The sequence below is a fragment of the Chroicocephalus ridibundus genome, chromosome 1 (assembly GCF_963924245.1).
Source record: "Chroicocephalus ridibundus chromosome 1, bChrRid1.1, whole genome shotgun sequence".
Lineage (NCBI taxonomy): Eukaryota > Metazoa > Chordata > Aves > Charadriiformes > Laridae > Chroicocephalus > Chroicocephalus ridibundus.
Window position 1 is genome coordinate 15089041 of NC_086284.1, and position 16578 is coordinate 15105618.

General features: G+C 45.2%; 1 protein-coding gene across 5 annotated transcripts in view; it reads right to left on the minus strand.

Moving 5' to 3' along the window:
- The window catches only part of MTMR2 (myotubularin related protein 2), a 66333-nt gene extending 51353 nt beyond the window's left edge, over window positions 1-14980 (minus strand). Inside the window, exons 1-2 of one of the 5 annotated variants that reach the window (XM_063329687.1) lie at window positions 11260-11275; window positions 10301-10371 (exon numbers count right to left, since the gene is read on the minus strand). In XM_063329687.1, the coding sequence (XP_063185757.1) occupies window positions 10301-10305 (5 nt within the window). In that variant the 5' untranslated portion in view covers window positions 10306-10371; window positions 11260-11275. Of the gene's footprint in view, window positions 1-6187; window positions 6446-10300; window positions 10372-11259; window positions 11279-14297; window positions 14317-14793 lie in introns of those variants that run through there. The other 4 variants (XM_063329678.1, XM_063329699.1, XM_063329708.1 and 1 more) reach the window with 4 other exon arrangements.
- Between the last annotated feature and the right edge of the window lie 1598 nt (window positions 14981-16578).

The following is a 16578-nucleotide window of genomic DNA, read 5'->3' on the forward strand; positions in this document are numbered from 1 at the left end:
TGCCACAGGGCTGTCACAGGCTCTTGCTGCTGTAAATGAAGTTTTAGCATCTTAACACCATCTCTCCCAGGACAGGAATCCCACAGTGCTCAGCACTGCGCATGCCCATAACAACAGGCAACCCCTCTCCCAAAGAGCTTACGTGGATAGACAAAGCAGTAGTATCTCCAGCAAAACAGAAAATCAAACCAGGCTTATTCTAGTTAGACAAGAAGTACCAAAGGAAACCCACTTACAGCATACACGAGATGCACCCTTACCCCTTCCAAACACCCAGTACCTTCTTTTTAGGCACACACAGGACAGACAATTGCTAATTTCAGAAGTACATGGAACTCATAATTTTTCTAAACATTTAAAGATTCCACTTTAATCTCTGCTTGACCTGTAACAATCTCAAAGGGGAAAAAAAAAAAGCCATAAACAAATATGCTTTTGAAGGAAAGAAAAGCACCAACTGCCAGGCTTCCTCTGGCATTTGGGGGAGGCAGACAGTTATACAATATAATAATGTACCCTCTCCATTCAAAAGGGCTGGCAATGTCAGAGCTTAACAACATCTTAAAAAGCAGCCATTTCAGCAAACAAATCATTGTGCATGTGTGTGACAGACCTAAAATAGCCCCCCACGCCACTTGCCTGAATGAAAAAGATTCACTTCTGCTGCCAAGCAAAGCCGGGTCTCAGTCTGACTTCAATGTTCCAAGGGAAGAAATATCATTTTTTAAAAGTTGATCCTCCTAAGTAGCATCCTGAGCTGAATATATAGTACATGTTTTCCCATGAGCCATGAAGAGAATGTCCTATATTTTGACCGTGAACAAGCTTTTCTAGGAATGCAAATTTTGCTCTTAATGGTTACACAATGGACCACAGTGTCACAAGCACCGTTCGTGCTCCATTAGTCATTCTTTTATTATTTTTTTAACCAGAAATTCACAAAAGGCCTACAGTGTGTATAGAGCACTTGCTAAACAATAGGCTGATTGTTTAAAATATTTGCAAGATTCCGAGAATAGAAAGCCAACACCCAAAGACAAACCAATATGCAGCACATAATTAATAACAGCAAGCAGCCCACAGTATCATGCTTTCATGAGTCAAACAATCCAGAAGGTAAAAAACAGGAAGAACAGGAGCTATCAGAAGCCTGAACTAATATCCTCTGATCAGCACGTGGAAGACAATTACAAAATGATGTATTCACAAGAGGAACAAAAGGGGAGTTAGTTTTCTAACAAACTCCAGGCTGGCATGGGATGGTACTCAGCTACGAGGAAGAAAACAGAAGAAAAAAAAAATACTTTTTCAAGAAGTTGCTAGACTTCTGCTGGGAACTGACATTTTGCCTCTGTTTCACCAACTACATTTCATCTCATATCTACAGAGTCCAAAATTACTTACTACCTCCCGAAAGCAGGCTGATAATCCAGTACTTTTTTCTGGCACAAATACAGGTTGGGCGGAGAATGGGTTGAGAGCAGCCCTGAGGACAAGGACTTGGGGGGTGCTGGTGGACAAGAAGCTCAACATGAGCTGGCAAATGCACGCTTGCAGCCCAGAAAGCCAACTGTGTCCTGGGCTGCATCAAAAGAAGCATGGCCAGCAGGTCAGGGGAGGTGATTCTGCCCCTCTACTCCACTCTGGTGAGACCCCACCTGGAGTACTGCATCCAGCTCTGGAGTCCTCAGCACAAGAAGGAATTGGATCTGTTGGAACAGGTCCAGAGGAGGTCCACAAAGATGATCAGAGGGCTGGAGCACCTCTGCTATGAAGACAGGCTGAGAGTTGGGGTTGTTCAGCCTGGAGAAGAGAAGGCTCCAGGGAAACCTTACAGCCCCTTCCAGTACCTAAAGGGGGCCTACAGGAAAGATAGGGAGGGACTCTTTAGCGGGGAGTGTAGGACGAGGGGTAATGGTTTTAATTGGAAGAGGGTAGCTTTAGATATTAGAAAGAAATTCTTTCCTGTGAGGGTGGTGAGACACTGGAACAGGTTGCCCACGGAGGTTGTGGATGCCCCATCCCTGGAAGTGTTCAAGGCCAGGCTGGATGAGACTTTGAGCAGCCTGGTCTAGTGGGAGGTGTCCCTGCCCATGGCAAGGGGGTTGGAACCAAATGATCTTTAAGGTCCCTTCCAACCCAAACCATTCTATGATTCCAGTTCCTAATGGAAATGTTTAGCTTGCAAAACCCATCACTAGCACAGGCGCCTTTGCTTGCAGCATTAGTAATTCAGATAGTGAGCGCCCCACCTGCTCCAGGTGAGACACGATGCAAAGGCAGCCCAGTTGTTCTGGCTCTGCCCTAGTGCACGGGAGAGAGGTTTGACAGACTTCCCGGAGATAATGCGCATCTCTGGATCTGTGTTCCCAAGCTTTGGCGTTTCCAACCACTGGGACAGACCCTTAGCGCTGAAAACTAATTAAGGCTAGAAGGTGAACAGGGGTTGAAAACGCAACCCTGCTTATCCTCAACACAAACAAGGTTGCCTGCTAGAACAGTGCTCCCACCTGCTCATCTCTGCACCTTCCTACATCTTAGGTTATTGCTATTCTTTTTGGGATCATTCATCATCATTCATCATCAGCTTTGTTCTCAACTATAAGATGCTGCAGCAGGCAAGACCAAACTAAAAGTGAAGAAGAGCCCCTCAAGAAAATAGTATTTCTAGGTCAAAAAACCATGGCTGAGGGAGAGAAATTCCAGAACCTCAGGCTTCAGATGGCTGAAGAAGTGCTGCACGGCGACAGAGAGAAAGCCATTAGGGAGATCACTGACTGACTAGACATCTGGCAAGTGATCTCTCAGGGCCATGATGAATCAGCACGTGTCCTGACTTGCGGCTTTCTCCCCAAAACCACCCAGGCAGCAGCCTGGGCAGACCACAGCCAAGGGGCTCTTCGTGCAGCATGACCACCTCTAGCAAAAAGGCAATTCAAGAACACAAATCCAAGTGATTCCTGGTGCTACAAGACTACCCATGTCTTTAAACCCTACCTGTGTAAGAAGCTGATTCCAAGGCTCAGGACATTTTGTGTCAGAGAAGTAAGAGACCTGGGTGGTGCTCCTACCTCCTACATCACAGCAACCTCAGATTTATCACCGCACCCCACAGGAGAAAGGGCTGGCAACAACTCTTTCCACAGGTGCTGTGAACACACACAAAACTCACTATGGAAATCCTACACACAGTTCAAAATCACTCTTGCCTTTTACCAGCATTTATATTTACCATATAAACTTTCACCCCTTCCTTTAAAATATATTAAGCCAGAGAAAAACATACAAGTAAAAAATTATCAGGATTTTGATGCAAATTCAGACAGTCCCATGATAATTTGCAATAACTCCAGAGTCTGAGAGCAAGGTGAAACAGAAAAAATAGAAACCAACACAGGATATCAAATCTTTTGTTGCTTGCGAATTTAAAAAACAAAAACAAACACTATTAAATTTATCACAGAAAAAATTAGAAATAATATCTACATTAGTAAGTACTCACCTCAGGACAGAAAGGAGAACTGGATAAAAAGACAGATATAACTTCGCTTTTACTATTTGTGTTCTGGCAGTGCCTTAGTTTCTAGTTACGTGCTAAGACACAATTATGTATAGTTTAACCAAATGTATACTTCCCACAGTTCATGTACTGTCTCAATTTTTCTTTCAATTCCTACCTATTTCCCTATTTAAAAAACACCTTAGTCAGAACGTAACATGTATTGTTAAATGTTCTGCTTTTCTTTCAAACACACACCACACAACACCCTCGCCCCAATAAACCAAACACCCACAGGAATTAAAAATACCAGCAATTTACTCATCAATGACATTAGTTGTTCCATACTGGGAATAATCGAAAGAAGGAGCAAAACTGATGTGGTGTAACACCTTGATTAGCTTTCACAGACAGTATCTACGCAGCTGCATGCTCTGCCAGACTTGGCTCAAAAAAGGACTGGGAACAAATATATTCGGTCAGCAGCCCAACCCCTGCACCAAACTGGTCCCTAGCAGAGTCTCAAGGCTAACGTAAGCCAAGCATTCAATAATTTGGGGGCTTTATTTCCAGAAATTTAAGCTAAGACAATACAGGATGTTTTCAGAAACATTTAGCACCTGTACCTTGTCACAACTTCCAGAGACTCCAGCATCTCTGAAGACTGTGGTCCATCAAAGTCCTCATCTTCAACACTCATACCTGGGACCAAGTTTCCCCACGAACTTATTCCCATTTAGTACCTAAATAAAAAGCCCAGTTTCCAAAGTGCTCAGCAGCCATTGACTTCTATATGTCCCAGACTGGCCAAAGGGCATGCTCATTCACCGCACTGCCCAGTAGGGTACACATTGAAAACAAAGATCTTCCAAATTCTTCCACCTTGCAAGAAAATAAGGCACACAAAGTTTGCAAGCTCATCTGAAGACTTTCTGTACATCAGTTCTCATGCATCCAAAATGAAGGTTAATCTTCTAAGGTCACTTATTCTTGCTGCTTCTGCTTCCTCAAGAAGAAATCAGGGTATGCGGAAAAAAAGTACTTCAAAGAGGAGTAGGATCAATGAGGTCTGGATGGCTCAGCTCCCGATGGTAGATACCATTGGTATTTATGCTCCCATTTAGTCAACAGAAACCGAGGCAATGGAGTCTGGACAACAATTCAGCTCTCCCAGGGTGGAACATTACCCTTGTTCAGTTGAATTACCTGTGGATTGTATTGACTCTGCTGAGAGTAGGGAAGTTTTAGATACCTAATTCACACGGAGATACGGCAATCTGAACTAGATCCTGCCCTGGCTTCCAGAAGATGAGTGTCTTGTGGTAGAGAAGTTTGTATTTGCTTTCTGTTTTCAACTGAACAAAGCCTTTTGCAGCCACCAGAGAAATCCCAGGAAAGAAGGAAATGCAAAAACAAGAGACCTAGAATATTTCTTCAACTTTAAAAAAGCCTCGCGAAAGAGAATCCGCACATACTCGTGACATCTTTCTCATCTAGGTATTCCCTTATGTTGAAAAAGGAATACGCCTCTTTGCAATGGAAAAACTGACATGGCCTCCCTTCCCTTCCCATCTCCATTTTTGTTTAAAAGCAAAACTTTAACAATATACATAACAAAACATATATACATAACATAACAAAAGTTATTACTTTCACTCCTCTGTCAAACACGGTTAAAGTTGTCCAAATGTTACAAAAACTATCAGTGGACAAACTAGACATGTACATGAAGAAACAGGCTTAAGAAACCGGATTACAAATCTCTGCTTTCCTCTCAGTTGCCAAGATTTAGTTAATATGCAAAACAAGAGCAATAACATTAGTTAGGAAATACATCCTTCCTTTTTTTGGAGTGGAGAACAACCCAAACTCAACATGCTTTTTGCCCCTACTGCAATGACTGGGAGGGAGTGCTGCGTAGGTGATCACATCTGAATTACTCACTGTAGGCTCTCCTTACAGTCACTGGGGAAAACCAGAGATGACTCACTCTTCCCCATCATCTACAAAAAGAAACCCAGAAAGCAGCAGAGGTCTGCATCAGTCCAGTGAGATGTGACAAATCTCATCCAGGGTGCCTGTGTTTTTCTTTATGCAAGGTGGAAGCAGAAAGGGGAAGCAGCAGATGAAATATAGAGTCAGAATATGTTTTAGCAAATAAAGATGAAAAATGTCCCTCCGTGTTGCTGGAGGCAGCAGTGATCAGCAGAAGCTGTAGCCCAGCAGATGGTAACAAGGGAAGGACCAAGACTGCTCTGCTGGCACAAGTCAAGGGCACATCCACAAACAGTCCCACCACATTCTTCTACTCACATCATGGTGTTTAATGCCCATATTGGTAGCATGCTTCTTCGCCTTTGAGGAAAAAGGCTTGGGAAGCACTCTCATGAGATGTGGGGTCTCATTTTCGGTGAAGTGGGACGTCCATTCTTAGACTGGAGGCCACAGCCTGAATTTTCAAGAACATCCTTCTGACAGCCAACGTGGGTAAAATGCAAGCAGAAGATCCCACATTTTTCATTTCCGTATCAGAGGTCTTCTACTTACAAACGAGATGCTGATCAGTTTTGACTTGTTAAAGGTATCCCATCTGCTGGTTAAACTAACCTCCACTCTGATGACTGATTTTGACAGTCATCCTTTAGCAGCTTACCTGTGGGACTACAGGTTTCAGTGACGTGCCCCTACCTTCAGCATCTGCTCTCCACAGCAGCCAGACAGCCTCTGTAATCTTCCATATGTAACCAACTTGTTCACAGGCTCCAGCTCATTCATGGGAAGATATAGCTGAAATAGATGACGAGGCTAGTCCTACTACTTGTCTGTGCCATCTTTGAGAAGACTACTGTCCTATAGCAGTGCTATCACAGAAGTCAACAATAGCATTTATTAACAGAACAATAAAAATAGCACAAATGTTTTACCTTCACTAAAGGCAGGAGGTATGAACAAGGTTGTGGTTCAGGAGCTCAGTAACTCAGACATTAGTGCTTTTTATGCTGGGGGGAGGGGGGAAAACACAAAAAAAACCCCAAACACCAAACGCTTTGTTCACAAAACACCAAGCACTGATCAGATGTATAGTCACTGCACCAGTTAAATTTTGTTCAGAAAAATATAGTTGGGTTAAACTTTAGTACTGTCATTCAGTACTGCCATTGCTCTTCATAAGCTTTATAGTGAATTTTCAAGGCCTCAGGACCGAGGTTTGTCTGAACTTTTTTTTGGCCTGCCTGCAGCTTTATTTTACCTGGTTTAGTTGTGACTGTAATTTCTGTAATTGGCCAGGTGTCTATATCTACTTTGTTTTATTTTTGTTTGTATAAGGTACAACCAAGGTTTTGCACAAATCGCAGCAACAAGCAGTTATGAGATATTTACCACTAACTAATTGTATAGAGAAATACAACAGCCTGGTATGATAGCAGAGGCCTGGAGAAGTGGAGATAAAAGACATAGCATAGAGGAGTACAGGCACAGGATGAGAAGAGATGGGGCACAGGCTTGGCACTGGAGACCGCGGCTATAAACAACTCACCAATGTTCAGTTAAAGAAATGCAAACCTGGAGCTGGACAAAACTGGTTTTAGGGGTAACAAAGAAATAGTATCTAATACCCATAAAAAGCAACCATATATAGCAAAAAACAGATGGAATGTGGAATTGCAGACCAATGAAGACAGAGATAGGTGTAAAGTTGTTTTACCGAACATACTAAAATGATCCCAGGTGGATCCTACAGTAAGGAAAGAAGAAACCGTCAACGTGAACCTCATACTTCTCCCAGTAAAGGACTCCAGATGCTGACAACTTGCTTTAACACCCGTCACCACCAGAATAAAACCAGCAACCTGGAAGAATAAAACCTCTGGGACCCAGAATAGGGGAGGGGTGAGCATAAGACCAGGAAGAGGGGTAGAAACTAAAATTTATATGTATGACAGTTTTAACTGCATTATTCTTCTTTCTTTTTTTGTAATAACTGTATCTCAGGTATTAATGATTAGACTTTCAAAATTTCAGTTACACTAACAATAAATTCTTTGCTATATAAAGATGTGCTGCCTTTTTGTCCACGAACAAGATTTTGTGTGTAGTACTTTGTACAAGCACGTACTCTCATTACATCACAGTAAATAAATCCAGATAAAAATGTTGTTTTATTCTGAACAGGTGTTGCCCATCTTCCCAGAACAAAGAAAAAAGCCCCATAAACTCGTGTTTTTCTAACTAGTTCAGCAGAAATATGATCACGTACCCACACCTGACCCAGATCAAATTTGAACCATTGGGTGATCTAACGTTAATGATTCTGGAGCCATGGCCAGAAGACTACAGAAAGGCCCGATCTGTAAAGTGGGAGCATTTGTGCAGAGCTAACAAAATCACTAGAACATCACCTTGAAGAGGTTATGAACTAGAAAACTGCTAAGACTTTGCCTTCATCAAATATATCAGGGTTTAGAAAGCAATGGAAAAGAATTCATGGAGCAGAGAGGCAAGAGAGAAGCAAGGAAAAGAGCTACCTTGAAATCACTGGAAAATTACTGAGTGAGAACATTGTCTGGCAAAAGAAACTACAGCTGGTAGAAAAAGGAAAAACAAATACTCGAAAAGTTCCACCGATTCTTTGTTGTTGTCTTTCACTGATTTTTTCTTCAATTAGCTCCCAGCTACTGGGGCTATAAAGCAGCCAGATGTTTTTTAGTTAAAAATGAAGATGGGGTAATTACTGTGACAGTGTCTCTTCTGTAGTCTCACTTCTCTGAGTTATCCCAAACACCTCTACAAACCAAGCACTTCATTACCTTCCTGTCACCCTCCTCTTCATGGTGGAATGGGCTTCCCATGGACAAATAACAAGACCACTTTTTTCATGTCCCGTTTTACAACTACACCTTGTATAGTGACCTCTGGAAGGTTTCCAATGCATTTCTAATGTATGTTTGCTGGTTTTATCCTCAACGAAGCTTTCCGGTAATCTAAGCCCTTCGGTGTATGGATTGGGTCTCTTTTTACACTACCTGATACCCTCGGCACTGAAAAACCAATAACAGTAAAGCAGGTCATCGGGAAAAGATTCAGGAAAAAGAAGCTGCAGACTATCGATTCTGCTGAGCCGTTCAAGAGGTGTTATGACCTTTCCAAAAGCAGCTCTTGCCTTTGTACATGAGCTATGAAAGAATTAGCAAAGGAAGGGAGACGATAAAATATCAGAAATAGACAACAAAACATGTTCAAGACAGGTGATAACCTATAACTGAAGTCACAGCAGGAGTACAACCACATATCAGATAGGAATTGTGTAATTTGACACTGTCAGGTCATCCTCAATCTTAAAATTCAGGTTCTGTAATTGCATCTCTGTTGTAAACAGCCTGAGTTAAGGCACTCCGTGTACGACTCAAAACTGTCTAGCAAACAGACTGTTAGTCAACATAACATTACCATCTCTCTTCAGAAAAGGCAGTGCTTGATGGGACCCAAGAGAGTCGTGTTCTGAGCCTAGCTTTACCCCTCAGCAGCTGTCAGACCTTGCCTCATCTCTCCACAGCAGTTTTTCATCTCATCCTTAGACTTTCTCGCTCTTCGCCCAATCTCTCAGCAAGGAGTCTCAGCACTTGACTGCACATCCAAGAGCTTAGTAAAATTACCAGCCAGACATTAGTAAAAATACAGTCCTGGCTTTGGCACATTTAAATAGTTGGTCCCTGGCTCTTCAACACAGAAACCATCATCTGTATCTGTGTAGCAACTAGCACCATGGCACCCCAAATTCCTGTGAGGCCTTTAAACAGCAATATAACATCAATTACAATACAAGAAACAGGGGTCAATTGTATTTTATATTCTCAAATGAAAAATATACTTTAAAAAGAAAACATATACACTTTTATTGTATAGCCAGAATCTGGACAAAGAGATCTCTGTGTGCCTGATAGAGGTAAACTTCTAAAACTGAAGGTCTCACTCTCCAAGAGAAGTAGGAATGGTTTCTGCTGAATGCAGGAGCCAAAACCTGCATGCCAAAGACTGCTACTAAAAACAAGTCCCAAGTTCTTCAAAGGTAACAGTTTCTCTTCACAAGTGAACTGCATAAATTAAAAGCTCTAAAGCCTTTTTGACTGAATGTTATTTTCGTTATTTTCATTATTTTCTGCCCCAAATCCTCAGACTCTAATAAGAGATCCTCCTCACTTTGTAAAAGTATATGCAGGCAAAACTGCTCTTTATCTTCACAATACACAGTACACAAAAAAACCCACTATCTATCTCAGAATGGACTTCAGTTGCAAATAAGTGTTATAAATTATCACTCACATATTAAAATTAATGATAATGAGCCCGTCTGGAATTGCAAATTGGTTCTAGGCACAGTGTTAAGTTTCTCAGATGCAAAAAACAGTTCATTATCAACACTCAGCCAGCAACGTACTTGTCTTTAATGGTAACAACTCTTGAGAAATCCTGCTTCACACATATAAGAAATCAAATGCAAGAAGTGCTCTCAAAGCCCATGAGGAAAATGACAGCTACTCACATTTCACCGAACACCAGAACTGGCTAAAATCTTCCCTTTCAAACTCTAACTTCAATGACTCATCACAAAACAACTCAATCAGCAAATCTCACACATCTGGTAGCAATGTGGTGCTAGCGAGCCCTCCTCAGCCAACAGCTTACAGACCCAACTCTTCCCAGCACTGCGCTCGCCCGTGGGGAAAGAATTCCTTCAACGTAGCCTTAAATCAGACCAGGTATTGACAGGACCTTATTTGAGACGAAGGGGGGAGTTCATACCTCATGGAGCTATTGCTTCAACAGACCTTGCTGCACTGATTTACACAGAGTTTATGTTTTCAGAGTTATCCCTGCAAACATAAAGACAAGGAGCATGATTATTCTCATATGCTTCAGTAAAAGTGCCGTGCAGAGGATCCACTGCATCTGCAGACCTCTGTGGATGATAACCACCAGCAGAGAGGTGGTAACAAGCAACCAGAAAGTGGTAACATCAAACATTGCTACAGTCATGCTGGCAGGAAACATCTGCCCGCTGCCTTATCTCTTTCTCTCATTTTATACTGAGATTGAAATATCGCTGACATCTCCTACAGCAGTTTCTTTACAGTACAATCTCCTCCACGCTTTTGCACAGGCAATACAAATTTACCTTCAGCGGATCTAACAGAAAGCCTCTTAGATACCTTATTGGACTGTTGTTCAGACTGGACTGTAATACGCTTTTTTCAGGTAACATTTCAGAGGAATACAAAGAGATATATGTTCATTCCGAAACTACAGCACATAATCACACAGACTGCATGAACAAAATGCCCCATCGCCTTTAATGAAAAGTAAATAGCTGAAGTCAGACATCACCTTTTTCCAGAAGTCATGTGTTCTCCTAAAGTCATATATGGCTCTATCTGGCTTTCCTTTCATAAAAGGAAAGATTATGGTAGAATTTTGCTGGCTATTACTTTGAATTCCAAAAGTCGGAGGGTCCACATGCAACTTCAAATTTAAAAAAAAAAAAACAAACAAAACCACCCACAACTTTACCTACAAATTCATTTTAAGAGCGGTCTTTGAAGAACTCTAATTAACTAGCACAGCTGAAGTGTGTTTATCACTCACTCACCCAGGATCCCCAGGCCATTTTATAGATATAAAAGCAGTCCATAACACTGAGTAAAGCTTGCTCTTCTGGACGTAACTGTACTGTAGCTCATCAAACATTAGAATCAGTGTTTTACCTTAGTCCTTTTTCTGTCTCGCAGGTTGCTCCCGGCCTGACACTGCAGACACAAAAGCGCTCCTTGCAAGCTGCTAGTTAAATACCACCGCGGCTCTTTATTAGCTGGCTCATGGTCACCAGTCTTCCACGAGAACAGGATGCAAGGGGAAAGTCCATCCTAAATACTGACCTTTGGAAACCACACAGAGCTGCAGAACCCAGTGCTGTGCCACCCAAAACTAGCACTGGGTGAGACGGCTTAGACTTGAAAAGCAGAATAGCTGTTTCAGCACAACTATGAGGGCAGCTGAGTTAATTAGCTGTGACCTGCTCATTTGAAACTAACTCAGTATTTCCACAGAGAGCTGGGGATTTTTTTACCGTGTACAAACAGCTATATGGTGAGTCTCGTAAAGCATTTTCAAATATTTTTCTAGTTGGGACAGAAAAGTAGATAACACTTGTTTAGTTATTCCCATATCTTACTCAGGGACCACAGGTACAGCACTTTACTAGGGTCTATTAAAATATGAAAGCAACTGTCACTGTCAAATGCCATTATTGACATATCTCATGTGTATTACTAAAAGACAAGTAAACATATATATGTTCTTTAAGGCCCTTATTCATGTGAGCAACTTTATGTATAAGGGAACTCTTATCAAGCATGCCTTCTTGAGGTGTTAGTTCTTAAGTATCTCTAGAAATATGAAACTCACTTAACTTCCAAGCTGGAACCAAAAGAATGCAAATAATGCATTACTGTATATATTTGATACTAGCATCTTTCCGAGTCTTCTAAATCTTGTATAAAACTATTCAGTCAACTACAACTCAGCAAGGCTTCACATTGCTAGGTAACTGTGAATCTGGGATGAGTGGCCTTCTACTCATTTTTTTGTTGTTGTTCCTTTTAAATAAAACAGATTATAAAAACTGATGACAGCACCCTTGTGATTCATTGTGCTCCTCACATCATCCCCAAAGCTAACTTTTTCTTTTTAAACAAAATCACTTAGTGAAAATGTGTCACGTCTCTGTAGTCATAGGTTAATGATCCAAAGTTGGTCTAGCTATTAGACCACAATCACAGAGATGAAAATAAGTGTGTTTCAATGCATACAAATAGTCCCATTAGCTTCAGAGGGATTGTTCTGATGCATAAAATCAAACTGCAGTACAGCTTTAATGAGAAAAAAATCTTTAAAAAAACCCCAAAACTGAAAATGGATCTGCAGTCTGATTCATAGGAAAATTATTTGTTTGTGCATAACTATCGTTAGATTTGCAGGGGAAGTTGGTAATAAACATTCTGAAGGTTATCAGGCATCTCTCATTATAAGAACCTTATTTTACTTTCTTACAATTTAACTAAAAAGTTTCACAGCATATACCAACTCAAGATGAGGGTTTTTTTATTAATAACTGCAGATGAAAAACATTTATCTATTTCCAACACCTGGCTAAAGAAAAATATATTTTGTTTGGAATACCTCAAAAAAATTGGCTGACTTTCTTCTACAAGTTCTAGATGCTAGAGCAGAGACTCGAAATTCTGAAAGCTTTTGGATAAGTGTTTTTATATCCCAAGAAATCTGCTCAAGTCTGGGCCTTTTCAGGGCTTGGAGGACACAGCCTTGTGCATGCTCAACAGAAACAGATTTATCATCTCAATTTTCCAACAGTTCCATCTGTGCAGGGCATGCTGCTGAGAGGCTGAACAGGACTTTCCTTGTAGCCAGTGGCTCTTCTGAGTTAAGTTCTCTTTTGTGTCCACAGGCCTGCGTTTCTTACAGTGACTGACCTCCAGATGGGTCCAAGTTGCCCAAGTTGATGCAGAGGGAAACAGAAGTGTATATTGGGTCAGTTAGGTAAGCGGGAAAGAGGTCTATAGACATTTGGCAGGGTACAGGTAAACTGCACAAGGAAGCTGATACAGAGAGCAGAGAACAGAACAATTTGATGGAGGAGGGTGAAATGAGGACAAGGAGTCATGAAGGACTCAAGAAGGAAGAAGCCCAAGCGCAAACCGGGCACCGCCTGTCTGGGGAGCAGCTCTGCAGGAAAGGCCCTGTGGGTCCTGCTGGGGATAAAACAGAGATGCTGGCAGCAAAGGGGCCACCAGCACCCTGGGCTATACGACTAGAGTGAGAGACAGGAGATCCAGGGAAGGATCCCCCTCTACTCAGCACTCATTAGAGTGCTTCTGGAATATTGCATCCAGGTTTTAGCCCCTCAGTGCAGGAAAGACATCGACGGAGGAAGTTCAGGGAAGCACCACCAGGATGGTGGATCTGGAGCACCTGCTGCGAGGAGAGGCTGTGGGAGCCTGGAGCAGAGACTGCTTCAGGAGACTGAAAAGCAGCCGCAGTGGCTATGTGGAAAATATCCAGAAGATGGAGATGGGCTGCCCAGAGAGGTTGTGCAGTCTCCGTTGTTGTAGGTTTTCAAGATCAGACTGGGTAAAAGCCACAAGCAGCCTGATCTGATATCAGAGCTGTCCCTGCTGTGAGCAGGAGGCTGGACTGAGGGATGCTGAGATCCCTTCAGCCTGAGTTACCCTGTGATCCTAAGACCTGGCCATGGTGACGGCAGCCAGAATGGGAGAGAATAACCTTCAGTCACCAGGTCATCCTGCTTCCAGGCCCTACCACGAAACCTAGAGTCTCTTGTGCCACCACCCCTGTCCTTCAGCCATCATCTTCCCTTACTACCCTACCACACTCTCCTGCGCCAAACGCATGGCCCAAGCGAGATGCGCTTGCCAGTGGCAAAATTCAAACTTCACCCACAGGCTGTGGAGGGTGGGAGGAACAGGAAAGTCTCCTTTCAGCTTCTGTGCCTTAAAGACCTTGGAAATTACCCACACGGCGTTAGAAGTCATTCAGACCACAAAGCCAAGCTCTCAGAAAAAGCTGTGAGGACAACAACCGCAAATGCTCAGCACAGCCCAGGAAATCTGTTGGTGAAAAAGCACAGGGTAAGGCCTAGCGTGGGAGCAGCAGAAGGCAGGTAACAACGCTGGTGCCCTACCCTGCCCTTCCAGCGGAAGCTCACCTGTCCCATTGCCTTCCTCAACTCAGTCACCGCAGGCACCCCAGGCAGGCAGCGCAGCTGTGGCTGTTCAGACAGCTTTTATCGAAAGGCTGCTGGGGGTGGCACCTCCTGCTCTGACTAAACGCCTGTAAAAGAAACCGGCTTGGCCGCAGTCGAGCAGTGCCCACGCCTGCACCGTCACCCCGAAGCCACCCCAAGCACCGGGACAACCTGCAGGGACATGGGGACACCCGGGCGGGCTGGACCCGGCGGCGGGGAGACGCTAGAGCCTGCTGCCCACCGAGGGAGAAAATGGCACCAGCTCCATCCCCTCGGCTTCCTTCTCCCTGCCGGCCCCTCCTCGCCCTCTTCCTCTCCCCCCACGCCCCGCCATGGCTCTTGGCTGACGAGGGGCCCCTCAAGCCGCCGAGCCCCGCGGCGGTGCGGCAGCGGCGGCCCGGCCCCGGCCCCCCGCGGGCGGGTGGTGAGGGGGGAGGGATGGCGCGGCGGCCGTTACCTGGAGAGGGAGTCGCCGCTGGGCGGCCGCGCCGCCGCCGCCGCCCGCCCGGCGCCCAGGCTCTCGCAGCTGGAGCTCTCCTCCATGCCGGGCGGCAGGGCGGCCCCCCAGGGCGGCCGGCTGTCTGTCAGCCAAGCGGCGGGTGCCAGGCCAGGCGGGAAGCGGCCATGTTGGCCCGGCGTGCCGCGCGGGGAGGGCGGGCTGAGGCGGGGCGGCGGGAGGGGGCCGGCTCCGCCGGCTGCGGGAAAAGGAGCGGCGAGGGCAGAACGTCCTCGGGCTCCCTTTTCCTCAGCCCGCGGTCCCGGCAGCCAGGGAGAGGGGCACTATGCGGTTCTCCTTCCCCTCACCGGGATGAGGGACGCGGGGGATGTCCGGCCGCCTGAGGGAGGGGAAGGGGATCGTTCCCGGTCTCCCCTCGGCACATCCCCGCCTCCCCTTCCGCAGCGTGAGCCTGACCGGAGCCCGGGGGCTCCTCATCGCCTGGGGACCGAGAAGAGGGTGAGGGAAGGAGGCAGCCAGCCGGCGAGTGGAGGTGTTTGTTCGTAGGGGCACAGAACGGGCCGGGATCTCCCTTTTTTGGCTTCTTGAAAAACAAGGGAAGGCGGCAGCTCCCGGGTTCCCTCCCCAGGGCATGAGGGTCATTGCTAAGAGCAAGGAAATGGTCTCTCTCAAAGATCCCCTTTGAAGTCACAGAATCACAGAATGGTTTGGGTTGGAAGGGACCTTAAAGATCATCCAGTTCCAACCCCCTGCCATGGGCAGGGACACCTCCCACTAGACCAGGCTGCTCAAAGCCCCATCCAGCCTGGCCTTGAACACCTCCAGGGATGGGGCATCCACAGCTGCTCTGGGCAACCTGTGCCAGTGTCTCACCACCCTCACAGTAAAGAATTTCTTCCTAATATCTTATCTAAATCTACCCTCTTCCAATTAAAACCACTACGCCTTGTCCTATCACTACACTCAGTGCTAAAGAGTCCCTCCCCATCTTTCCTGTAGGCCCCCTTTAGGTACTGGAAGGCTGCTATAAGGTCGCACCAGAGCCTTCTCTTCTCCAGGCTGAACAACCCCAACTCTCAGCCTGTCTTCATAGCAGAGGTGCTCCAGCCCTCTGATCATCTTCGTGGACCTCCGCTGGACCCGTTCCAACAGATCCAATTCCTTCTTGTGCTGAGGACTCCAGAGCTGGATGCAGTACTCCAGGTGAGGTCTCACCAGAGTGGAGTAGAGGGGCAGAATCACCTCCCCTGACCTGCTGGCCATGCTTCTTTTGATGCCGCCCGGGACGCAGTTAGCCGTCTGGCCTACAGGCACACACTGCTGGCTCACGTTGAGCTTCTCATCCACCAGCACCCCAAGTCCTTGTCCTCAGGGCTGCTCTCAAGCCGTTCTCTGCCCAGCCTTTATTTGTGCATGGGATTGCCCCAACGCACATGCAGGACCTTGTACCTGGCGTTGGTGAACTTCATGAGGTTCACATGGGCCCACTTCTCAAGCCTGTCTAGGTCCCTCTGGATGGCATTCCTTCCCTCCAGCGTGTCAACTGCTCCACACATCTTGGTGTCACTGGCAAACGTGTGCTCAATCCCAATATCCATGTCACCAAAAAAGTCGTTGAATAGTGCCGGTCCTAGGAACGACCCCTGAGGAACACCACTCGTCACTGCTCACCATTTGGACACCTTGTTATTTGTGTTAGGCCAGCCTGCTAGAGGCTTTGCTGAGACCTCCTCTTGTGCTGGGTTGTGTGCCTGTAATAAACAACAGTTATGCTCCTGAAAATTT